At 47.3% G+C, this 26,796-nt stretch overlaps 1 protein-coding gene across 9 annotated transcripts in view; it reads right to left on the bottom strand.

The window, feature by feature from the left end:
• The window catches only part of LOC147601859 (uncharacterized), a 74,644-nt gene that overhangs the window by 25,572 nt on the left and 22,276 nt on the right, over positions 1-26,796 (bottom strand). For all 9 annotated transcript variants that reach the window (XR_015257899.1, XR_015257901.1, XR_015257897.1 and 6 more), the window contains exon 2: positions 10,677-11,042. Coding sequence is in view for 1 of the 9 variants with exons in the window: in XM_086742618.1 (XP_086598744.1) it covers positions 10,677-10,831 (155 nt within the window). In the remaining 8 variants the exon portion in view is untranslated. The remainder of the gene's footprint in view (positions 1-10,676; positions 11,043-26,796) is intronic.

The following is a 26,796-nucleotide window of genomic DNA, read 5'->3' as shown; positions in this document are numbered from 1 at the left end:
TTTCTCCTCTGCCATTAATCTCCCAGGCAAAGCAGTCAACCACCGGGACAGGGCACGTCAAGCATCCAGGCACACAAAGCCGCAGGATGCCGCAAGCAGGAGCAGAGACAGTGCCAGCAGTTGCAAAGCTTCTCACAGCGCATGCCAGGTGTTTCTGGTTTATTGTCACATTAGAATCACAGAATCACAGAATAGTTTGGGTTGAAAGGGACCTTTAAAGGTCATCTAGTCCAAGTCCCCTGCAAGGAGCAGGGACATCTTCAACTCAATCAGGTTGCAGGATAAGACAGAGTAGAGTACAGTAGAGTAGTTCAGTTGGAAGGGACCTACAACCACCATCTAGTCCAATTGCAACTACTTTGTATTAGAAGAGTAAAGAGAGAGAGAAAGTGAATAATCAATGTTTGATCTTTTTTCTTCTTTTTAATCAATAATCCCAGACTGTTGTGTGTGGTGAAGTTCCTTGCTTATTCAAAGCACATGCGCCTCTGCCCGTCTCAGCTACTGATACCGTTTCTTATCAGCACCTTTCATTCTTTTCCATTCTTGCAAGAGCTCTTCAAGGTAAAAAAAGGATATTATCTTCATATTTAAGAGGCAAAAAAGGCTGACAGGGATAGGTCTACCTTGCTATCAAGACTTTTGCAAGAGCAGGAACAATGTGGCAACCCAAGATTTAGCCTTGTCTACACAAGCCCCACCAGGGACCCCAGCTCCTTTGTCAGCAGCCAGCCCGGGCGCAAGCCACTGTCCTGGTATCAAGGTGGCCAGATAAAAGCACACACTCAGAGACACATCCCCCTCTTCCATGCAGATGTATGTACTTCAGATGACCAGGCCAAATTTGCAAAGAAAGATGCATAGGGTCAGGGAACATCATCCATTTACTCTATATCATGGCTCCTCTTGGGCACCCAGCTCAACCAGCCAAGCTGAAGAAGACTGTTCATAGAATCATAGAATCTTTAAGGTTGGAAAAGACTTCTAAGATCATCAAGTCCAGCCAGCAACCTAACACCAGCATGTCCACTAAATCATGTGCTGAAGTGCACATCTACACATTCTTTGACCACATCCAGGGATGGTCACTCTACTGCTTCCTTGTGCAGCCTGTTCCAGTGCCGGACAACTCTTTCAGTAAAGAAATTTTTCCTAATATCCAACCTAAGCATCCCCTGCTGCAACTTGAGGCCATTTCCTCTTGTCCTGTCACTAGTTATTTGGGAGAAGTGACGAACATCTGCCTCCCTACAGCCTCCTTTCAGTTAGTTGTAGAGAGCAATGAGGTTTCCCCTCAGCCTCTTCTCTAGACTTTGCATTGATTTGAATTCCCAATGCAGCCATTTAAACAGAGGAAGAGTGCAACATCATGTTCCTGAAAGGGATGCTTAAATACATCATTTTCTTTGGGAAAAAAAAAAAAAAAAAAAGAGGAGGCACAGCTATTCAAAACCTACACATCAGTCAATCCGGCAACCAAGTGCCATCCTCCAATAGTTTTTTTAGACAGTCATGAACTTTAAATTTATTTTGCCTCCTGCTCCCAGCAGTTCCTAAACAGTGTGAGCTAAATATTTATAGAAGAGTCACTGTTTGTTTAAGTTTCAATCCATACTTGCTGAGGTCCAATATGCCCAGATCCTGAAACGACAGCTGATTACAGAAGAGCCTGAAAACATGGCAGAGGGGACCCTGACACTTACCAGACCTTTCATCTGGACACTTTCTCCGGTGGTTGTTTTGGGGCACCTTTCCCAGCTTCTTCCAAAAGAAGAGGAACCGCAGCTCCCGCCAGCCGAGGTCTATGTTTCATCAGATGCTTTGGCACAGCTCTGCCCCACAGAGCCATGGGTTTCTGGAGCCAGTGTGCTCCAGAGCCCACTCCTCCCCAACTCGCAGAGAGGCAGCTGGATTGCTTCTGGAAATGCAACCAAAGCTCCTGAGCTGCTGCACAGCATGCACCAACACCTCTGAGCGTCCAAGTCCGTACAATCAACCTGCCACAGGTGGGGCACAGCATGGTGTCACTGCGGCTCAACAAGTCCCACCCTGACTTGGCCCTTTCATCTCTCCTGGATTCAGCAGCAGCTTTTCTAATTTACCATAATGTCCACTCCAACAGCACAATAAAGTCCTCCCATATCTTACGGAACAACTGAGGGCACCCAGACTTTTGGCTAACTGGACAAAAGTTGAAAAGACACTTGTACATCCTGACACTCCTCTGCTACAAGCTGGCCAAGTCCAACAAGTGACAGAGCATAGGACGACAGCACCTCCTTGCACATGGTGTGACACAGTTTCATGGGTAAGCCAAGAAAAAAAAGTAAAACTGTGTTGCAGATCTGGTGACTTCAATTTATTCATCCCTTAAAGTCATGTGTTGGCCCAGTTATACAATCCTGGAGGCTTCCATTTGAGATACAACTGGAGACTCCCCACCATGAAGGTGCACACGAGAGGTGAGGCCATCAACCAGACATAGTGCTACACCAACACATCCCAAAGGAGCATCCCATCCTGTAGATGCTCAGCGTCCAGCTTTGCAAGCTCCCAGAGGAACAGCGGAGGCAGGAAGACACCACCCAAGCAAACACACTTCTCAGCATCTTCTAATGACCACCCAAGGCTGTAATATCCTTCGTTTTTATGGTTTCATGTAAAAGTTCCTGCATGAGGGCCTGAGCAGAAGGTGCTTATTCACCTCAGATGGGTGAGAGGTTGGGATGTCCTTGCCAAGTCCAGCTACTTCAAACCCAGCACCTGATTTGAATGGCCCCTTGCTGAAGAACTCAGAATTCTCACTGACAGCTTTCGCTGTGCTCATCCCATTGGGATAAACTCTTTATCAGCACCGCAGCAAGGTGGGACTCGTCAACGTTGCTCTGTGCCAGAGTCCTCCAGGGGATAACAGGACCCGTTCTCACCTGCACAGGGTGTTTCAAGGCATTTCACCCAAATAAAACAGAAAATGCAGTGTTGAGCAAGAGGGTGGCTTTTGTCACCAGGTGGGTCTCAAGGCTTGCAGGCTGCCATCATTAGGAGTCTCGATACCGAGCATGAAAGCCCTTGCATGAACAAAGGCCCCAAACATGCAAATGACCACGCCAATGCCACGTGTGCATGTACTACTCACACTCCTCTCACACAGATCTTCTATCTGGCCATGCTTACGCACATGCACACAGGAAAGCAGCTGATGAAGTTTTATGGATGTGCTCGTATGTACATGCACATGAATATGCACGAGCACGCGGGCCCACAGCAAGCCAGCCACGCTGACAGACGAGATTAAAGAGGAGACTGCAACATGTAAGAGGCTGGAAATAATGACAAGCGCTTTCATCAGTAAAACCCCAATTACCCAGCCTGCGCACAGCTTCTCATCTCTACAGAGCAAGGAAAGCTACTTATTAGACAGATGCCTTTACTGCAGGCAATCTGACTTTTAGAGAAAGGAGAGAGGCTGCCCTGGCTTTCCCAGGTTTTATTTCTCCAGGTCTTGGGGGAGAGACCCACTATCGGAAGCGCAGGGCTTACCCCACACATCACCGTGGCTGGTGGGTCCGCTGCTGCCAGCCGTAACCGGGAGGTGGAAGGCACAAGCCCCTGACCAAGGAGCCTTGGAAATCACAGCCGGTGTCCTCCAGCATCACCCGTACCACTAAAACCATGGGACCCGCTTTACCGATGCTTCATGGAAGACAGACATGGATGCTTCACGGAAGAAAGGAAAATTTTACTGGGGCGCAGAAGAGATGCTTTTCTGTTTTAACTCACCTCGTCCTAAAAAAGAAAAAAAAAAGGAAAAAAAAAAGAAGAAATACAGCCTCCTTTCTCCTTTTACATAAATACTGGATGTGAGCGCTTTATGCTCTTAAGAAGCTAAAAATAGGAAATAATATCAAGTCTATGTGCTGCATCTTTTATCAAAGCCTTTTACGAACATCAAAACCAGCTCCTCCACACTCTTTTATACTTCCCTGCTGTCACTCACAATTCATAAAAGGGGACTACAGAGATACAAGGGGTATGGCACTTCCTAGCACTGTCACGGGGAGCCAGGGACAAAAAACAGCTTTTCCTCAAAGCTCTGAAATCTAAGAGCAATTTTATGATATAATGTCACTTTCAGCACAAGAGATGAATAATAGAGATCCAAAATATAAAAATACTTTCACAAGTAAACAAAACTCTGCAGTGTCAAAGCTTTTCGGCAGTGTTGCCAAGCCTTTGCAGAAAGATCGACAGCGCAATCACGGTAACACCACCGGGAAGCGAACACCACAAGAATAAACACACGTTCAGCTGAAAAACACAGGCTCTCAAAGGTGCTCGTCCAGCCAAACTCCATCTGTGTTCTCCAGGGACACACATCCAGATCCCCTCTATAAAAAAGGGGAGGTTTGGAGATTAACAAGATGAACCAGAAACTCTTTACACATAAACTTGACTTTGACCCTGCCATCTCTCAGAGACCTGCGATAAATCCAAACCTCCTCCCCATCTGTACGACGAGGGGGCTTACATTCACCTATATTCAGGAGATACAAGCAATAATTAACTTCAACATTTAAAAAAAACGCATTTGAAAGACAGTAGCTGCTAGAATATTCACAGCTCTTTCCCAGCCTGTTTTTATACCTGGATATGGAGCAAATCCCCCATTTAAACCTGAGAGCACCATTCAGCTGTTCAGCATCTTTTCCACAGAAGGCAAATTCCATAACTTGTGGTCACCATCATTTTTTTCCCTGCCTTGCACAGTAAGAGTTAGGAATTCGAAGGGAGGAAGTGATAAACCCATGATAAAAAAAATTCCAGTGAACTTTCAGCATTATCCTAAGCATAAAAGAATTTCCTCCTTAGTCATCCACAGGCAGGGAAAGCCAGCTCCCCCATGAATTACAGAAGAGCAGGGAAAAATGCTTATCTGGGAGACCACTTCTCTTCCTAGCACCTCAGTATTTAATTTTCAAGTAGGGCAAAAGTCAAACAAAAACCACCTGATGCTGATGTAAATGCAGCCCTGGATAAAACTGCTCAGGAACCTCAGCAGAAAGCAAAAATCTTAATGAAAACCCAGGGATGGTGCCAACCGGGAGGGTGATGGCACCTCAGCATCTAGTGGCCACAGGGACACTGTCAGCTGGCAAGAGGGCACGTTCACACTGGGGGGTGGCCAAGCCAACAGCCCCCATAGCCCCTGGGGGTCCCAGCATCATTCAGCACCCCAGTGAATGCCCCCAGTACTCCCCTTTGGCCAGGAAAACTGGGGTGTGTCAAGCCCGGCCTGGAGCTGGATCTCTCGTCGGGATGGTGGGCAGGGGTCCAGAGGCACCAGGGCTGGGATGCACCTGTGCCTCATCCTCCAACTTACCTATGATAACATATATGAAAATACACAGGCTTTTTATCGCACAGCAGCAGAGCATATGCTCAGGTCCCCTTTTTGCTGCTGGAGCCTCAGGTCTCTAATTCAACTTTCTGGCTTTGACACTGTGAAGGTAAAAAGGAGGCAGCACAATGATGGCTTCCTGCAAAAGCAGAGCCAGTGATATCACAGGAACCCCAAAATATTGCCAGGGAAAAATCAGGAGGATGGGTGTGAGATTTGCTTCCTGCTCAAGAAACACCCTCAGAAGAAAAAATTGCCCAAACCAGTATTTTGTGCTTCTGCACTGGGCTCCCCGCCGCAGGACCAGAAGATCACGCAGATGCACTCCCTCAGCAGCAGGCTGGCCCCGCAGCAGCCGTTCGCGCCTGGCAGTTTTTGTCTGCTGCCCAAAATCAGCAACCAGATCCGCCTGGAGACAATTAAAACTTAATGACAAACTGTGCAGATCACATCCCATTCATGGCTTTGGGACGGTGCAAATCCTGCCACCTTCACCAAACGGCCCCTCCAAGGGCCTCTCGCAGCCTTGGGATGCCAGCCAGCTTCGGAGGTTTTACATTTTCATGGCATGAGACAAATTTCATGACAAGTTCCTCAATATTAATCCACATAATGTTGCTCAGCAGATGGGAGCCCAAGAAAACAGCCTGTCGACTCCTGTGGCTCTGCAGAGCCCATCGGAGCAATACAAGGGATCCAGGAGTGAGCAGATCCTCTCGCTTTGCTGGCTTGAGCAACGAGGCTTCCTGTGCAACCTGAAGCAGCACAGCAAGTCAGCAGATAGTTAATACTTACTATGCATTGTAAGTCAGCACCTGCAGATGCAGGCACTCGGGGATAAAGCAAAGATCGCACACTAAGAAAGATCTTTATTCTGAAAGTAACGACTATGATGCTGCAGTCAATATAACGCACCGAGCAACATCTCAAAGTGATAAATGCAGGACCATGCAACACATATTAGCAGGATTATTCCAGACCTTCAAAAATGTATAAATATTTATTTACTTATAGGAATAAAAGTAGAAATAAATAGAAATATGGCCTTCTGTAACCTCCATTAGATGCCCTGCAATGAGAGCACAAAGGGCCCATACCGAGATGCTGCCTGCGTCCCAAGAGAGGGGCAGACCTAAGGAGCGAAAACACACGCTGCAAAAGCAGAGGAAGGTTTAGCAGAACCTAAGGACTGAGATATACAATTAATTTGCTTCGCTCAAGCTGGCTCTCACTGCTGCCCATGCTGTAAAAGCCAATGTACTGCAAGCCGCAGTCCTGGGGTCTGAGCAGGCCTTGGGCAGGATGAGCGTAGGCCCATCAGCATCCCTCACCCCGGACACGCTCCCCTACAAAGTAAATTTCAGCGTCAGTGGCTTCAGCATTTTCCCCAAACAGAGGAAAGGCGAATCCAGGGCCTCAGCTGTAAGTATTTTAAAGGTGGCAAATGGACACTGGGCAGCCAAGATCAGACTCTTTCCAAGCACGAACTTGCATTTGTTGCCCCCAACCCTTGCCAATCCAGCCGGCTGCAGTGGTAAGGTAGGTTGTCCACAAACTGAAAACTGAAACTAGTTTCAGCCCCAATTCCACAGAACTGGGAGTAATTTTAGAAGCAGGAAACCATCATGCAAGAGACAGCATCTGTAGATTAAATCCTCTTCCTTTGCCAGGCTCCGGTACATTCAACTCACCAAACCATAAAGAAAGTACGACTCCCTAAAAAAAGCTTCATCGTCAAATTTATTTTACAGCTTTGAGGTTATTTTTTTTTCCCTTAAACCAATAAATACTCGCCATTCCTTTATTCTCTGCCAGCTGGGGAGAGATTTGAAAACTTCTGCAAACCTGCAATTTCAGTGCTTGTCTGTGCTGGGCACTAAAACATTCCTCTGGGGTGAGAGCGAGAGGGGTTACTCATGACAAGAACATCCCCGCAATGTGCCAGGGCTGCTTTTCACTCCCATCCGACCGTCGCTAATACCGACTTAGCCCATCTCTGATTTTTATAATCAGTTATGTGCTTTTGAAACACACACCCAGACACATTACCCCCGCAAGCAGCCAAAGTGAAACTTTTTGTATCTTTTTTTTTTTTTTTAAATTATTAACATGCATCTGTCCACAGACCTACCCCTAAAGGACATTTTGACTCAATGCTCTGCACCCTGACTGAAAAGCTTTGCTATTTTATCAGCGAGCATTTTAAATGCTGATGGAGCCCATCTTTTAACCAGCACCCAGGGTTGCACCTGGCAGCCCCCCAGCCCAGATGCTCGTGCTGACCAAGGGGAAAGCCCTTAAATTACACTCCCTTTGAAGCTGCCCCACATCTGTGCAGGATAAGACTAGCCCTGAACAAAACCTGAGGTGATTTTTCTTCCCTATAAAAGACAGCTGTAAATTTGCAATTGAAATATCATTCTTTGCCAATTCTCAGGCCACCCCCAGGTACCGCCAGGCTCTCAGGTGCCTGCAAGACCTGGGACAGCTGGGACTCCCTCTGCAAGGGGCAACACAGAGGGGAAGATCTGGGGTACATTTGAGGTACTACCATGGCTTTTCTCCTCGCCCGGTATCAGCCCAGACCTACGCAATGCAGAGCACGGGCAGCTCCAGGGCTGCTCTAGGCCACCCAGGTAACGGAAAGGCTGCGTGCCATCTCCAAACAGACATCTCCAGAAGCAGCAAAGGGATTGCACCACCAGAGCAGAGCAACCGCTACCCAGTTTTCTGGGTAGCCTTGAGCACTGCTTGTACTCAGAAGGGTAGCCAAGCCTCTTCTCGTCCTCAAGGTCCATGAAGAAATCTGTGTACAAGAGATGATCACACCTCTTCTGGCTCTCCAAACAAGAGGAAACCCAAGGAACTCCCTCACATCAAATCACAGAGATGCTCTTCCTAAAAGGTTGAGGAACAAGGACTAGGAGACCAATAAACACATTTTTCACACATATCCCAATCAGTGGCATCGCTGGTGACACAAGCCAGCATTTTGCAGCAGATTTGAACAGGAGTGGGGTCTGGCTTGGCAAGCCCAGGTGAAGCTGAAGAGCACTGTCGTAGTTGAGCCCCAATCGGGACCAGACTACACAGTCTCTCTCTCACTCCCCCCTCCCCCCACCCTCTAGTGGGACAGAAGGGAGAACTGGTAAACAAAAAAAAACACAGCAAAAACACATGGGTTGAGATGGAACAAAAAATAAATTTAACAGCAATAACAGAAGAAAACAAAACAGTGATGGAAAACAAATACAGTATAACTGCTTATAACAAATCTCCACACCTAGTTTCTTCCAAGCAGCAGGAAGCTCCCTTCAGCACCCTCCTCACTTATACACTGAGCATGATGTCAGATGGGATGGAATAGCCCTTTGGCTAATTTGGGTAAACTAACCCCAGCTGGTAGCTAATTAGTTAACTATCCCAGCTGGGTGCCCCAGCCATAGGGGCCACCAGCTCCAGTTTTCCACCCAGCTCAGGTGAATATTAACTCTATCCTAGCCAGAACCAGGACAGCATTTATTTGGGTTTAGTAAATTGTTCCTCTGTGCTGAAGGATAAAAAGCTAGGGAAGAAGAGAAAACCTAAATACCGCTATACGTGATCTTATCATCTTCCACATGCGGACCCAAATAAACAAACCAAATTATTTGGTGACTTCACCAGAGGTGCAAATGGAGTCACTGGTGGAGTCTGCTGAAGAATACGGGTTTTCTATTTGCCCTTCTGCTCTCTCTTGGCCATCAGAGAAAGCCTTCAGAAGAGGCACCGCATCAGGCAGAAGTACAATCATTTTCTCAGTGTATTTTCTACATCTTTGAGCGAGACTGCAAAATGCTAAGTGAACAAAGCAGGAGCACAGTTCAGCACGGGGAAGTCGAACACCGAATGTCCCTGTCCCAGCAGGCGCCTCTGTGGCAGAGCGCAAAGCCCACGCCAGCAAGGCTGGGGGTCTCCATCCTCCTCGAGGAGCGGGACCTTCCAGATGCTCTTGGCTGAGCCTCCAGGCAGTCCTCCTCCTGGAGAAGGTCCCATCTCAGCACGCTGCACAGGTCTGACCACCAGCCAACTCACCAACCCAGCATGATGCTTTTCACCCACCAAATCACCATCATTAATTCTAGCCTCTGTTAGAGGCACGGCAAATGCCTGCCTCTCCTGATAGTGAAAAAGAACCTTTTCATCCTCAATCTTTGTCTGCCATCTCTATCTGGCCTACGGGTCGCAGACAAATTCAAGAGTGAGGCGACCAATTTTGGTTCTCCCCCCGCAGACGCTCTACCCCCTCATTTCCTTCCTTTAATCTGATGCGAAATTGTGCTTACAAAGCAAGAAGATGAAACTTTAAATGCTGATGGGAATGCAGAATAAATGTACAGCGAAGCATTTTCAGCCCTTTCCCTTCAGCATCTCCTCTTTGTACAGTAAAAATAAATAAGTTAAACTAAATTCAAAGAGTTAACTTTTTCTCTACCCTTTAGGAATGATCTGTTCGCAAGCACACATGAGCAGATTCAACCCAAAACAGCATAATTGTCAAAAACAATTATTCTCACAGCAAACTGATACCCGCTGAGACCAACACAACTATCTGTTTCTGATATTAAAGAAAAAAAAAAAACCAAATTTGTCACCTTCACAAAAATCTAACTCATTGTAAATGACTATAAAAATGCAAATTTGGTCATTTTCACTACAGCTATTGAGTTAACCATGTCTACACTGAATGGAATAGTTTTAATTTAAAAATTTAAAGCCATCTCCTTTTTTATGGGATAAATCATCCTCAAAATGACGTTCTTCAGTCGCAACACTGTTAAATTAAGATGAGGAAAAACAGATTAAACACTCGTGTCATCTCCTTTGAAACCAGATGACAAAGCCCAATAAGCAGATCCACACACGGCTGGTGCCGGCTGTGGGTTACAAACACAATGGGCAGCTGCCCGGGAGCGCAGGGCAATCGAGGAGGAGGAACAGGGAGTGACAGACATGAACACCTCCATCCCAGATACCAGCACCTCCATCCCTCTCCTCAGATAGGAGACTCAGGTTGGGCATCAAAACCCTCAGGAGATGCTGACCCCACTGCTCCACACAAACCTGGATCTCAATTTGAGTCTGTGTCCTAATGAGGAAAAGCCACCTCCAACACAAAGCACCAAGGACTTTGGAATGTCTCTCACCTTTAGCAGAAGCTAGTAATTAAATAAAATTATTTAATTCCTAAATTTCAGGAAAGTTAGCTGGCTACTGAATGAGAAAACCATCTACATACCTGCTGAGTATGAGCACTCCTGCACTGGAAAAGCTCTGGAAGAAAAAAAATATCCTTCTATTGGGTAAAGCGACGGCTCCATCTTGAGAAAATGCAAGGGGAGTATTCCAGTAAGTGACCAGTTTGCTATAATCCTCAGGACGGAGAGGCTTCATTCCCAGATGATACGAGGCGACCCAGGAAAAAACAGGCTAAAAAGACGGTAGGAACTTCCAGATGCTCTTGTCCGCGGTTGACCTTCTCCAAAAGGTTTTGGGGGTCCATAGATCCCATGATCCTAAAAATCCTTGGGAGATATTGAAAGGACCACACTGCCGGACTCCTCCAAACATTACTGCGGACCGGTGGGAAGTGCAGGGCTGGGACCTTCGGAGAGAGCAAAGAGACAAGTCATTACACAAGAGCAAGCCAGGCTCTTTCCACGCTGGACGAGACTTATTCCCACACAAACCCATAGCTTTTGACATACTTTCGCACAGTAGGAAGTTTTTAGGGTTGAGTTTGGGGTGTTTTTTTCCTTTTTTTAAATTTGCATGTTTTATTTAAATGAATGTCATACTGAGCATCACCTGGTGCACCATGGGGCCACCACCTCCAGATGCTCACAGGTGCCAGGTGATGTGAGAGGAGGAGGAAAACAAGCCAGCAACTGAGAAAAACTTCTCACTAACAAACACATCCTTCCAAAACTCTCTTTTTTGTGTGTGTCAGAGGAAAGGAGAAAGTTTTCCTCCCTTCTTTTTTCACCCTTCTAAACCTCATTAGGTGTTTTCTCCTCCAGGGAAGAGAAGGATGGAAAGGGCTGGAAGGCAGCAGGTCAGCTAGACCGCTTGTCTTCCTGATTTCAGAGGAACACATCGATCCGTGGCTTGCAGCATCACAGCACCAGGAGCCTGCGCCAAGATCTGGCGCAATCCATCAGTTGGATCCTCCCCCCAGCATCGCAGGAACACGCAGCCCTGATGTACAACAAACCTCTTTGACCTCCTACCAGGCAGAGCCACGCTTCCCACCTCCACGTTCCAAGAAAATAAACACATCCCAGCAAAGTGGCTCATGGTACCCAGGGAATTAGTCATAAAGATTCTAGTATTCGATGTACATAAAGCCATCATAATCTGGGGGTTGTTTCGTTTTTGGTTGGTTTTTTTTCTAATTTGATCTTACTAATTGTGCTGGGAATAGAGTTGCTGGGATTTTTGTTTGTTATTTCAAGATATGAAATCTGTCGCACAAACACAGGCGATTGCCAGGTCCGGAAATCACACCTAGCGAGCACCGAAAGGAAACTCAAATAACGCTGGGGCTGGCATCGCTCTCCAGTTCATCTGCAATAAAAACAGCAGAGAGAAGCAGAGAGCCAAAAGAGGGTTTTTTTCCCCGCTTCGTTGTAGCCGTAGCAGCACAGGAAGGTGATATCACTGTGCAACGTAACCAAGCGAAGGAGTAATGAAAGCGCAGGCAAACAGATCAAACAGCAGAGGTTTAAATAAAAAGTGTGATAATCGTTTGTTTCGCTAATTGTGTCAATGAAGCTCTATCTCTCCTCCAACAGCGGAAATGTCATCAGATATAAAAAAAAAATCAAGTGAATAATCAAATGTACAAAAGCCATCATTTTTTCCCCAGATGCTCTCTTTAAATGGTTGATTAGGAGAATCAAGTGGGTTTTTAAAATAAAATTCCCCTGACTTTGATCATGTTTAAATAACCTGAAGTACGAAACCTGCTTTGAGTCAAAACTTCTTCCTCCCTGGGAAAAACAACAGAAATTGCCTCCCCTGCAGTACAGATGCAGCCTTAGGGCAACCCAAGCTGACCCGGGTCAAGATGTCACCAACAGGACCGGACCGCACTGTAACCCACTGAAGCCTGGTGTCTGCGGGTTGTTCACTACAGAACCCAGCACACGAGCCAGTACAAGGCCACGGGCAGTCTGCAGCCAGGCTCGTAGACGGAGTCGCAGTTGAAGTCTGCTAATTTGTGGAAAAATAAATCTGAATTGCCTTGCCCTTGCTTCTAGTTTTTTTTTTTTTCCAGGGATGGGGAGAGTTAGGAAAGGAAATATTCCCTAATCTCCTCCCGCCCCGTTACATGAACCAAAGCTGTTGAAGGTCTGACCCAAACCCCTCAAGCTGATTAAAATATTTTGGAAAAGGACACGAATCCTCCACAATAACTCCCATCCCACCAATCACATAATGAACCTCAGCTACTTTGATGACTATATGACACTCAAAATGCCTGTAAAACCTGTTTCCCTGCTGCAAGAACACCTCCCTGAAATCCTCGGGCTAACCGTTTTCTCTATAAACCAATTACCTGTAAAATATGAGCATGCAAACAGAGATAAATCTCTGTTCCCTGCAGACCCAGCCCCTCGCTGCGCTGTGCCGGGAGCAGCAGCAGGGCTTTTTGTCCTAGCTCCACCACGGATCTGTCAATATGTACTTTGCCCACTTCTCCCAGGAGACAAGCCCAACGGTCCTCACTGTCCAATGAACAAAACCATCATTTTCTTGTTTTCTTCCTCTTACTTCCTCCCTTGCCACGTGCACCACCACCCACATCACTCTTATTGCCTTCCTTCAAGCCCAGCTGGGTGGAAGCAGGAGCTGAGGGCTGCGGAAAAGCCCAGCAACCCTCATCCCGCATGTGCCATGTTTTGACAGAAACACATGGGACTTTCTAGTCAGGTTACAAGGGTTGGGACAGCTGATAAACCAATGATAGATGACAAATGTTCATTTTAAGCATCTTCATGATATGGAGGATCCTCATGGATCCTCTTCCTTACCCTGGATGTAAGGAGAAGACACTGTCTCAGTGCTTCCCAGTTTGGGATGGAGATGGAGCTCAAACTCTTGTGCCCAGGAGAGATGTCTGAAAAGTCAACCTTCCAGCTCCTTGGATTCTGCCCTTAAAATGTACCAGGTTGTCAAGGCTAAGCACTGAAGATCCTACGTCCACCTCCAGCTCACTGCACTCCAGGCCCTCAGTAGCCTTCTGCTTCCCCTTCGAATCAGAGGGTCTTCCTCGCAGACTGCCTGTCAGTATTGCCCAACACCCACAGTTTAGGTCTTGCCCTAAATAACTTACAGTAGGTTGGCAGCAAAGCCCTGCAGAACATCTAGATTTTGCAAGTCATGGGCCAGCACCTGAAAAACACATCCATCTTCCCCGTCCCAGGAAAAACACATCCATCTTCCCCATCCCTGGAAAAACACATCCATCTTCCCAATCCCTGGAAAAACAAACCCATCCTCCCCATCCCTGGAAAAACACATCCAACCCCCCATCCTTGGAAAAACACATCCATCATCCCCATCCCCTGATGAGGAATAACTCGGTTACTTGTACACAATGCTGGTTCGATTACTCACACAAAGGAAAGACCACGCACTGAGCGCACATCCAGCTTGGATGCACAAGGCATCGTCCCCAAGGCGGAGAGCGGCGCTCGGAGCCCACAGCTCCTCTCCGAGGGCAGCGAGAACAAGTCAACGTGAGCTGAAAGAAAACAGCAGCAAGCAAAGCGTGCCCTGCTAAGGAGAGCCCCCAGATGATTAATAGCCACATGAAAAAAAGTTAGAGACTCGTCGCTAATTAGTTGAGAAATACAGGGGGAAAGAGAGAGGAATAAGGAGTTCCACCTGTTAAATTCTGACCATTAAAGAGTCCCAAGTGCAATGGCTCACTTTAAAAAACAAAGGGTGTTTTCTATGCCTGTGTTTTTTGTCTTAAGGAAAGGGCTGTTTTTCCACTTCAGCGTGTTCATTACAACCCAGCCATGTGAGCGCAGTGCAGTAAGGGACCTGTTAAACCTCACGATCCGCTGCAGTAAGCTCCAGCAGTGACTTTATTATGGGTGGGAACACAGCCGGGGGCGTTCGCCTCCGCCGCTCCATCCACCGGGCACCGCGGGCAGCGTGTGCTCCGCTCGCTGACACCAAACTCCCTTCATTTAGGAGGGGAACATCCCAAAATGGTTTCATCACATCCCCATACAGAAGAACATTTGCACGTGCAGAGACCACTTATCAAAGTCAATATTACCCAGCAAAGGAAGAAAAATAAACAAGGGAAAAACTAAATTTTTTCTTTTTCAATAAAGTCTCCAGCTTGTTTTAAGCAAGCAGTTGCAGGAGTATTTGCTGGAAGGCATCAGTTCACTGCAGTGGGGAGGTAACCCAGCCACCACAGGGAACTGGTTTCTCCTGGTTTAGTGAGCCAAAGCAGGCTCAGCACCAGCGCTGGGGGAAGGGCGAGGGCAGGATCCGGCCCAGACTGTCCCCTGCAACAACGTCCAGCTGGTGCACCAGCTCAAGCCGTCTCTAAAACCTCTCCTTGGCTGTTACATCCCTGTTCTTAGTTAAGTTATTTTAAAAGAGGTATAGAAAGAATCCAGCACAGTAATGAGAGTCGCAAATTCAGGGGGTTTGGGTCAACAGGACTTATGTTTTGTGTCAGTGAGGAAGCATGAACTTGCTTACTGTATGGAGTCACGGAAGGACAGCGGTAACAGTCTTTTCCACCATGTGCCTATCATAGAATCATAGAATCATAGAATGGTTAGGGTTGGAAGGGACCTTCAAAGGTCATCTAGTCCAACCCCCCTGCAAGGAGCAGGGACATCCCCGACTAGATCAGGTTGCTCAGAGCCTCATCCAGCCTGGCCTTGAACGTTTCCAGGGATGGGGCCTCCACCACCTTTCTGGGCAATCTGTTCCAGTGTTCTATAACTCGCATCGTAAAAAATTTTTTCCTAATTTCTAATCTAAATCTACCCCCCTCTATTTTAAAACCATTACCCCTCGTCCTATCGCAACAGGCCCTACTAAACAGCCTTTCCCCATCTTTCCTGTAGGCCCCCTTGAGGTACTGGAAGACCACTATCAGGTCTCCCCGGAGTCTCCTCTTCTCCAGGCTGAACAGCCCCAACTCTCTCAGCCTGTCCTCATAAGAGAGGTGCTCCAGCCCTTTTATCATCTTCGTGGCCCTCCTCTGGACCTTCTCCAACTGGTCCATGTCCTTCTTGTGTTGGGGGCTCCAGAACTGGACACAGTACTCCAGGTGGGGTCTCACCAGGGCAAAGTAGAGGGGGAGAATCACCTCCCTCGACCTCGACCCTCCTCGACCTATCATCTCACTTACGTCCTTATAACAGAGAAATCAACAAAACCCTAAAACCAACATACTTCAAATATTCCTCTTTTTTTCTTTCCCCCAAAAAAATGTAAAAGCTGCTGTTCCTTTTCCTCCTCACTCAGCAACACCAAGTTCCTGGATTAACCTGACCGCTTTTGAGGGCTTGGCAAGCTTGGCCAACAGTCACATCCCAGGCAGACTCTGGAGCCAGGGCTTTTGCTCCTGAACCAGAAATGTCCCAACTATGGCTGGGATATGATTAATGAGGGGAGGGCACTTCACAGATGCTCCAGCAGCTTGCGATGAGGTGAAGACAGATGCACACCCAATTAGTATTTCAGCATTTAAAAACCAAAATATAGTTGCATACGTATGTATACAAACAGTATTTCAGGAAAATAAGGTGAGGTGGAGGCAAGAACCATTCATCATGTCCCATCCCACCATTCTGTGAACTCCACGCAAAACATATTTAAGAAGAAAGACAAACCCAAAAGCATCGCCCAGTAGATGGAGAACTCCAACCTATGCTCTGCCCAAAGACGAGTTGTTTGATAACACCAATTACAACAGAATAACACGTCCAAGAACTGATTCTTGTAACAGTTCCACAAGAAACTGCAGGGTTTTTTAAATTTAAGCCTAGATATTCCACTGAAGGTATCATCACACAAATTCTTCTCTCTCATATCCATCCAGGATTCTTCACCCAGGCTCAGAATGGATCTGCCAACCAACCTGAGCCATCACCCAAGAGATGAAGGGAGGGTATTTCACAGCCCAAGTTCTCCCACAGAACGCAGGTTGTGACTATGCTATTTCGTCTTCACAAAATGATTCCAAATGAGGATCACAAGCAGGGACACTATTTTTTAAAACATTGCTGAGATGCCTTACAATGAACCCTATTCTTTTAATTCTGGAAGCTTTTGAAGACAAAAAGCAAAATTTTAAGCAAATGCCCCACAATCTCACATTCTAAGCACCTGATGTCACCTTGGACCATTTTCAAAGTAAAATTTAACAAACTTGTGCTCCATCTGCACCAGCTGACATAGTCATTCTAAGAGAAAAAAAACTTTAAAATCTTCCCTAATGGGAGTGGGGGGGACACCCTCCTAATAAATCAAAGACTGTTGCACAGAAAAGACCAAAGGAACAAATTGCGAGGTAAATATTAATTAGCCTTTTAATAGTATTCAAGATAGGAATGTTCCCCAATCTAGTAGGTGACAGTACCAAAAAAAACATTTTTTTTCATGCTATTGAAATCACCTCTGTTATGGAAAAAAGCACTCCATACATCCTCCTCTTCGCAAAAAAAAAATGCCTTACAATGAATTAGAGTGTCATTCTCAGGAGATACTGAGTTGCCACGCCTGGAAAAACTGAAAGACCACATACAACCCAAGTCTATCAAGAATAACCATTTCAGCCCGGAACCACCTCCAGCTCAGACAACAGCTATGCTCCCTCTGAGACGCAAATGGGCTCCTTGGATAGGAGGAACACCCACCTGGCCGCTCCGTGATGCACCAAGAGCGTGGGTCACTCCGTAATGAGCTGACTCATCAAAACTCCAGCCTTTTTTTTTCCCTTTCCATTTCAGAACATCTATGCGAGACTGATCCCAGTTCCCAAACACTGCTGCCATGGGATGCCCATGAGGGGAATATCAGACTCCAATGCAGTGGGATGTCAAGCAAGGCACAGCGCCTCACACCTCCTACTCTCCAGGACCCTGGATTCCGGCTTCAGAGCTGTTTTACGGAAAAGCTGGTCCCCAGGCTAAGCTTGCAGAGATAAGCTGTGCCTCTTCAAGTGCACGAGGAAATGGATTTTTGTTTTACTTGCTTGCTTTCTTTTCTTAAATAGTCTCTCATTTAATTCAATAATCCCTACCCATCAACTTCAGCTACTACAAGGAAAGTCAAGATCTGTGCATCAAAACGAAAGGCAGGTTCCGCCACCCGGGTGGAAGCACATCAGTCTGCCCAGGGAGGACCAATGTCACCACCCCAACACCATACCCACCAACCCCACACGGTATCCGGCCAGACTGCAAGAGCCATCACAGGTCCTTCAGCTCTCTCTTCAGCAGACGAGACATTTCACAATGTCTGGGGGCTCTCCTGCCCCTACACACTGGCCAGGAAGGAGGTCCAGATGGGTCACCACCCTGCCAGAAGGAGAGTCACACCAGCCCAAGCTACATTCAATCTTCTCTGCTTTACATGGATCTTGAGAGACGGAGGAGGGCACATAACCGGTTGCGGGTTGCGCGGTGCTGTGGGATGGAGGCAGTGGAAAAGGCCACACGAGGATGCCTCACATAGTTCATCCCACCACATGTTGTTTTAGGAGAAGTGAGCCAGCACATGCTTTCTGAAACACCTCTCTGAAAACCCAGGGACAAGGAGTGCAATACCTCCTGGGCCATCAGTACTTATACTCTAGGACTCCAGCTTGTACAGCCTCATGCTTCATCTCTACCTTTTCTTCTGCTCTTCCAACTCATTTTGGTCTTACATGCACGGGAGAAACCACGTCTTAGGAAAACCACATTTGAGGGCTGGGTCTACATCTCAACCCAGCCCCAACTAGTTACCAACATGGATGGACCTCTCGCAGGCTTTCACCAGCCAAAAGTGTGAAGTGTCTCATCCCACCAAGAGCACAAGAGACCTGATAGACAGACTCATCACAGTCTGCCTGGGCTGTCGTTGGTCCACTCTTCCTTTCCGGAAGGAGAGGAGAGGAGAAGCTCCAGATAAGCCTGACTGGGAGCCTAATTAGTAAACTTTTTTTTTTTAAATTATATAATTCTTTTAATTCCTTACAAAACAGACATTTTTTATTTGCCCATCCACTGAAACTGGCATTCACCCATGTTTCCATCCCAGTTTTCACATCCAACTGGGCACCATTTCACCTCCTGTGCCGCCAGCGGGCTCAAACAAGAGCCTCTTTCTTTCCTCGGGTCACGTACGCAGGCACATGGTAGCAAGGAAACCATTAGCTCTCCCACTGGCCTATGTCTAGCCCCAAAGACCTGCAAGAGCTCTCACAGGTACAAGATGGAGTTGCTGCTCCACCTCCAGAGCTGCTCAGCTGCATCCCAATGCGCAGCCCCGTGCCGGGCTCCCTCGCTGGGCACCACTGCAGGATTCCCAGGAAACTGGGAAACTTTGCTGCAAACTCACTTCTTGCCTCGGTCAAAATGAACTGCGGCTTCCCATGCCTGGCTTCGTCACCGTGAATCATCCTGCTCCCCAGAGCTGGGCTCAGTCTGAAGCTTGGGGTAACTTTTTGCTACCTTTTATTTATGATTTTTAGCCTACAGCATAAATCATCAGCTTACAGTAAAAGGGAAAAAAAACCACCAAGCCAGCTACAAAAATAATCCTCCTGCTCGTTACATTTTCAGTTCTTTTATCTTAGACCTATTCTTTAAGCCTTCAGGATGCTGAAATTCCCACAAGACTACACCACTCCAGGAGCAAAGGAGTTGTGCTAAAATTGTAAAAGTGGCTAACAGCAAGATTAATTAGAGCCTATTTAAAAAAAAAAAAGTAAAACAGAAGACATCAGCCCCTTACTTTTCAAAGGTACACTCAACCAACTTGAGGCATCTACTTCGCAAAGTTGACTTTTGCTTTCATCAAACCACCACCACCGCAGCCTCCTGAAATCCCTGTAACTACAATGGATTTGCAGTTCTCCCTGCTGAACCGTCCATACTGTCACCACTTCAGCTCTAAGAAAGTAGAAATGAGCCAGCCACCGGAGCCAGGATGGTGGGGTTGGTCCTCTGAAAGGACCAGTGGGACAAAGACTCAGCAGAAGACCCCAGTGCTGGCAAAGTTTGATTGCTGCGGCACTGAACTGACACAGCTCTGGCCCCATGAACATCAAATTGGTTTGCTGGTCCAATGAGGCCAAAAGGTGACATTTCTGAGCCCACTGCTCTTCTCCATGCTCTTCTGGACCAGCTCAACTCATCAGCCCCAAGGGAAACGATGCACTGCTCTTTGCTGGGAGTGTTTTTTTGCGGGTAAAGCAAACCAGCCCAAAGCTAGCCGAGAAGCAGCAAGGGGGCAACGGCCAAGAAGGAAAAATCCATTTTTTAACGAGTATAAATCACCCCTTGCATGGCTGACGCACTTTAAGTTGAGTATTTGGCTCCTTTCAAAGTTGAATTCTCGATGGCTGCCTCCTCCTCCGAGAATCGGACGGGAGCCCAGTGGTAATGACTTGCCCTGTGCACTGTCACACTTGGCTTGAGGTCCGAGCATCCCCGCGGAGCCGAGGAGAAGCCCCACGTGCTCCAGGGCTGGCACACGGCTCCGCGAAGGCAACCGAGGTGAAGATTTCAAAACATCTCTGGGAATAGCAGCGCAGAGACATTTTGGCAGATTAGGCTCTGTCTTCCTGTTACTTTTTTTAAAGCTCCCACTTATTAAGGGCACATGTTCAATATTCCATAAATAATAACAGAAAGTGTTTGCCATTAAACCGAAGCCCATGGAATAATTTGACTCATTTCAGCTGGCAAATCCAAACAAATGCCTGCCCGCTGTTACAGGCGGCTTTAATGTGGAGCTCAGTGAAGTCAACAGGCACGAGCTCAGGACCTTCTGGAACTGAAAGAAAACATTATTATTAGGAAACATTTTGTAACAGCGTAGGATTAGGCTTCATCCAAACATAGATGTTGCATTGGTTTAACTAAATCCAGCATGGAAAAGTTTTATTTATTGCATCACATAGTTACATTATGAAGTTACAGCCCAGGACACATTGTTCTGCTGATATCCAAGAGCGATCCCCTTTCTGCAAAGACTCCCATCAAGGACGAGCTCCATCTCTGCTTGCCCCGTCCCGTGCTCACTGTCTCGTACCTGCAGAGCATGCCCTACCATGCTCCATGGTTTTAATCCTTCTCACCAAAACCAACAGTCAGTCCTACCAAGTCCCATTCCCACCACTCCGCTTCCGCCCACATCACCTCCATCCTTTGTCAAGATCACTGCAGCCACCTCAAGAGGTAAAAAACAGAAACACAAAACCCAAGACCTCTGAAAACATGTCTGGCTCCTGTATAACCCGCTCTGCATTTGCCAAATAAATATACAGCCAAACAGTGGCAGTTAATTGCAGGGGACCAGCTGTTTGCTCCTTGCCCCCAGAGCTGCTTCCCACCAACCCCACAACACGCACAAAGAGGGCAGCAGTCGGGCTGAAGCTGAGCCGGGAGGATGGACAACCGCCCCGGGCTGGCATCCCCATCACTTTGATGCCTGAATGTGCGCACAAAACCAACTAACCTTCCTGCAACCCAAAGAGGAGATTTTTAACATTTTATTCTAAGACTGGTGAGGTACTGCACCTCTTCTCACCCATTTATTGCCACTGATATTTTTATTTTAGTCATGTCCATCCTCTTAAATGTTTAATGCCCAGGTTTTCTGAACAGCTTGCACGCTGCTTCTGAAATGAACGCCACATGTTGGTGTTCAGACTAGAATGAGGAGAAAAATAAGAGAAAAATAACTAAAACCAGGATTATTTTGTTACTATATTAGCATTTAAAGGCATCGAAGGAATCCCTAGCCACATACCGTTTGCTGTATGTGAATGCAGTCAAATACTATATTTAAGTACAAAGTCTGCTCCATGAGTCTCAGTGGAACTTACAGTCCAAAAGGTCTCTTTTCTTTTGCAGGGGTGATGCTGCCGCGCACAGTGCAGGGTTCACTCTGCCAGCACGTCTCCGCCTCTGCCACCGTGCCAAGAGAGCAACACGGGCGAGTGCTCTTTGATTTGCTCCAGGTAAAAAAATAAAACAAACAAACAAAACAACAAGTAGGGTCGGATGAAGCTGTTTAAACGTCCATTTGAGCTCACTTGGATGAGGAGGGAAAACACCTGGAGCTCATATATCTGCTCCTGCAGCACTGACCATCCACCACTTCCACTGCTCCCCAGGCTCAGCTAAAACCTGGACAGGGGTGTCTAGGGGGGCGAAAGGCACACCAGCCTGTCTACCAAACCCACACATGAAGTCAGGGATGTCTCTCACCTGCTGTGCAAACACATTAACAGCAACAGCAGATCCATCTGTCACCACCAGTCGGAAGCGCCTGAGTTGTGCCCGACGCAAAGCCGCTGCCTGTGCTCTGAGCTTGGCTCCCCTCCTTCCCAAGCGCAGCCTAAAAAGAAGAGCAGCCTTTCTCAACCATCCGACTTACCCTTGCCAGGAGCAAACAGTCCCACTTCAGCCTCTCCATTGATTTCAATGGTGTCAGGATTTCTTTCTCATGGTCATAACCTGCTCCAGGGACAGGGTGGGGGAACAGAAGATCTGTTTTCACTTAGATGCCCATCCTTTGTCACCAAGAACAGAGAAAGATCACCGCAGGTGATACCACCTTTCCTTAAGGGCAGCAATGGTAGACCCTAAGTCTGTGACCCAGCCTGCAGAGATTCAGGGTCAGATACCCTGAAACAACTTCCTTCTGAAGACTGCTCATCGGGACACCCTTTTTGCCAATCTCCTTCCTAGGCTGAACTCATTTCTCTTGGGGATGATGCTGGAGCAGAAGTCAGTGGACTTTCCAGGCCGCTTTCTCCATTTACTTAAGATAGCAAATGCAAAGCTGATAGGCACGGTACCTAATCAGACTGCAGGATAAAGTTGGTGATGGAAGCTGCCACGGTTAAAGAAAAAGAAAAGAAGGAAGGAGGGGACACTTAAACACATCAAGAACATCATAGTAGTAAGTGGCAGAGTAACAACCAAACTTGATGATTCAGGGCTAACAAAGAGAAAAAAAAGAGATTTTAAAAAATGTATTATAGGAGATTAAACTTAATCAGTCTTTTCTCAAGAAGATGACACCTCCTGCCCTCCTCTGACCCATCCAACACTGCTTATTTGGGAGTCAGGCTATCGGATTAGACACGCTTGTGGCTGATGCAACCCCGTAAACCTAACGCTGCAGCACACTCGGCCGCCGGTGCGTGCCTCTCCATCCAACACGGCGCACGCGGTCCCAACGCTGCCTCGCGATCCCGGAGCTGCTGGGAGGTGGGTGCCAGCTGCGGCATGATGCTGCCAGGCTATAAAAAGCCGAGGACGCGGTTGGGAAAGCGGTGGCCGACCTGCGCCAGCAGCGTGCCGGCATCACCTTTCACCTACATCTGCCGAGCCGCTTTCCTGATAAAAGATTACCTTGGAAAAACAAGCCCCTTCACGGCTGCTTGCTCTAAAAGGTCCCGGGATCAGAGTTATGTCCTCATAGGACACAGCAAGCTAAGAGCAAGGAGGGAGGGGGACCCATGTTCGAAGCTCTCCCCAGAGCCAGGGGGACCAGAACAGGCTGCCACTATATACATATCATCACACTCCCCCCCAAAATAATTACCAGTCTTGATTATACAAAAAGTACAAAAAAACCCCGTTTTTTTTTCCCGATGGGTAAATTCATATATCAAAGGAAAAGAGCCTCACATAATACAGCAACAGAGCTGCCAAGAGAAGACTGGCAGAAGAGTCCTTCACGATCCTTAGGAACATACTTTCAGGAAGAGAGTGGAAAGATCCTGGTTGACATTACCATTTTTCCTACCTCAAAAGCAGCACGGATTAACAAAGTCGGTAAAAGTGACCTGGAAATCTATACTGGAGTGCCCTGGCCTTGATTTTGATGTTGAAATAACCTGGCCGAAGTTCAAGAATCATTTTTAGCATTTATTTTTAGAATGCATTACCTTCAAACCTCCAGACCTGTCCTTTAAATAGTTCAACACGTTGAATATTTTTTCCATTTTTTTCCATGAGGAAAAAAATGTCAATCTGTGAAGTCATATTTATCATGAGAGACTTGTCCATCATCGCTATCTCGTTAAGTACTTTTCCAAGGAAAGTGGTGCTCATTTTGCAGCAGATGTGAGCTTTCCCACCACATACCACCAGGAAATGCATCATGTCGATATCCAGACATGCCAAAGCCAGCCTGCTCTTTCCTCAGCTACACCAAAGTTCTGGCCTTGACTTGACAAAGCCCAGTTTAGCTGGTAATGGTTATTCTCACCGACACGAGCCAAGTCTGCGTAAGAACGCACTCTCTCAGGGTAATATCTTCTGGCAGCTGCCAACCTTGGTCCAACTCAAGCTGGACGCAAAGGGCTTGTTGCAAGAAAGATATAAGTATGTGCAGCAACTCTGAGCATGTTTTTTCTTTATTTGAGGAGGTCTGTGCACTCTCAGTCAGGTTTGGGAACACGCACAGCTGCTACACGGCTCCCCACGCAGTTCGTGTAGCTGCACCACCGCTAGTCAGGACCCAAAAATGAGGGAAATTTCTGATCTTCCTTGAAGCAAAACAGTCGCTTTGGCAGAGATCCTTGTGCATACACCCAAGATGATGTGACGGCATCCTATCTTCCTGTCTTCTCATGATCGTTCACAATGGTGTAAAGCCATTGAAGACCACAGGGAGGAATGGTGAGAGTCCATTCTCTTCCGATCCTAACACAGTGTAACGAAGCGGTACAAACAGCCCCATTTGTGGGACACCGAGGGATGAGAGATCTTGTGATCTTCAACCGCTTTAACATCATCGCTTCCTGCCCCCCTCCTTCTCCTTTCCGTGTGCCCCCCCAGAAAGGGACCTCTGTGAAATCGTCTTCTAAATCCAAGCCCTCAAGCATCCCCATGGACTCATACAACCCACAGGCCTGCAGCAGTTCATTGTATTTAAGTGGTTCAGTTGCATTAATGAAGTCCCATTCATTAAGATGCCCTGAGGCATGTCAGGCCATCATACCTAAAGATCACAGCTCTGCTTATCTAAAGGGACCAGGAATAACTCTGAAGAATGTGAACCCTCCGCAGCCCATGTGATGAGCCGTCCAGTGAAAGGGATGGCTTTTAAATATAGTGACACAGGGATCACCAGACGGATCAAAACCAACCGCCGCTCTCACACAGCATCCAGTCTCCAGCCTCAAATGATTTGGAGAGCAGACCCACGCAGCTGGCAGGCCTGAGAGGATGCTCCCAGCCGGCACCCACCACCGGCACGCACAAGCGACCTCCTGTATTCTCCAGCTTAGTAAAATCAACAGCTCAAACTAATTCCTCAGCTGTGACTGGTAGCAGCTGAGGAGCTGACAGGGTTCCCCTTCTGCCACCCGTGGCAAGCGTGGCAGCCTCCAGGAAGCAGAGCAGACAGAGTTGACAACATCTACCACGGCGGTTGCATCGCCGGGAGACCACCTGCCACAATCCCCAGAGGTCCATTTAACCACAGGGTCACAGCTTAAATACACACCATGTACTTACATGTAGATACATAAATAGGTATTTTTAATCTCAGGTAGCTTTCTCGTGTTTTTGCCCCATCAGACCTATTCTGAATCTCACCACGGTGTAACTTCATGTCCAGCAGTGTAGGCAGGTGCTGACTCCCCAGCCCAGGTGAGTCGGAGTGATGCCAGCTCATTTGCTGTTCACCACCATCCGCTTCACAGATCCCATGATCCACAGGAGATCACAGAGTGCCAACAGCAGCCCATTCCAGGTGACTCTAACGTGCCAGGTTATAAGGTGTGACAATACCTGAGCCGCTTCACACGGTGGTCTCCATTCCCAAACAAACTCCCGGAGAAGCAGCATGGGTCTACAAGTCCTTCAGCAGAACCTCCTGCAAGTCAAAACCTTGTGTATTGTGTCACTGTGGTCACATAGCATCCCCATCTCAGGTCCCCAGTTTGGTAGCTCAGATACTGGCTCTACAGCAGTGAGCTCCCATGACCATCATGTACCGATAACTCTTCATACAGGTTGAGCCACCCAGCGCTCTGAGAAGGGTGAGCAGGTTCTGCACTCCAGTAAATGGGGGTACGCCTGGTTTCAGGGAGTGACTGAGGCAAGGCACCAATGGTTCTTCCCACTGCCAAGAGTGAGAAATAATAAAAGCTGGATGAGGAAATGAGGGGAAAAAGAAAACAAACACCCACAACATCACATTGTGGTTCATTTACTGTTTCAAACAGCTGCAGCAGAAATTCTGCTTCTGCTTTTGCCGGCGTTTCTCTTTTTTCTTCCCTTCCCTTCCACACAAATGAAATGAAGCATGGAAAGCAAGGGCCCTGTCAGCATCTGCTCTACACCAACTGCTCATTCCTAAGGGCCAGCAAGGCAGATGGACCTCCCACAACTGCAACCGGACAGATCAACCTCTGCCAGAGATAAAGCCCTTACTTACAGCAAAGTAGACATCTACTTCAAACCGTACTGCTGCAAAAAGCATCTATGACCCGTCTACAGCAGGGGCTCATCCTGCCTTCATTGCACGAGCAGCTGGAGCTGCAATAAACCCGCAGCGCAGAGGAGGACCTCTTGAAAGCCAGGTGAACCATGGCACCATCAAAAAGCTTTGGTGTTTCACTTCAGCTCCTGTGACCCCCCCCCCATTTAAAAAGATGCAAATAGTTTAAACAAAGAACGGAGGCACCCGAAGCCCACAGAAAACTGGAAGTAGAAATTTCACCTTAGCAGCAGAAAGTCTATTATGAACAAAACCATCACGGAATTACAACCGTATCTTCTCAGTCATTACCGCCACAATTGCAACCAAAAATAAATATGCCATCATATTTTACGTACTTTTTATACCCCATATTGCCAAACAATCCTGGTAAAGACTCTGTCATGAAAACGAAACAGCTTTCATTGACGCTCCTGCAAAGTACCGCACACTTTTCTGCAGACACCGAGCTGGGGGCTTGGTGCCAGAGCTGGGTGAAGTAAGGCTGGTCCCACTAGAAATTCAAGGAGGACAGGAGGAATCTGCTTCCACACCACGGGGAACCACTTCTCAGCTACGTATGACCGACATGAATTACACATCAGGCCTCATCCAGTACAGCTACCAGCAAGGACAAAACCACGACACAACAGAGA

Source organism: Chlamydotis macqueenii, chromosome 2, assembly GCF_036417535.1.
Source record: "Chlamydotis macqueenii isolate bChlMac1 chromosome 2, bChlMac1.mat, whole genome shotgun sequence".
In the NCBI taxonomy this organism is placed as follows: domain Eukaryota; kingdom Metazoa; phylum Chordata; class Aves; order Otidiformes; family Otididae; genus Chlamydotis; species Chlamydotis macqueenii.
The sequence above is the reverse complement of the archived record's forward strand: the minus strand, read 5'-3'. Positions and strand labels throughout refer to the sequence as shown.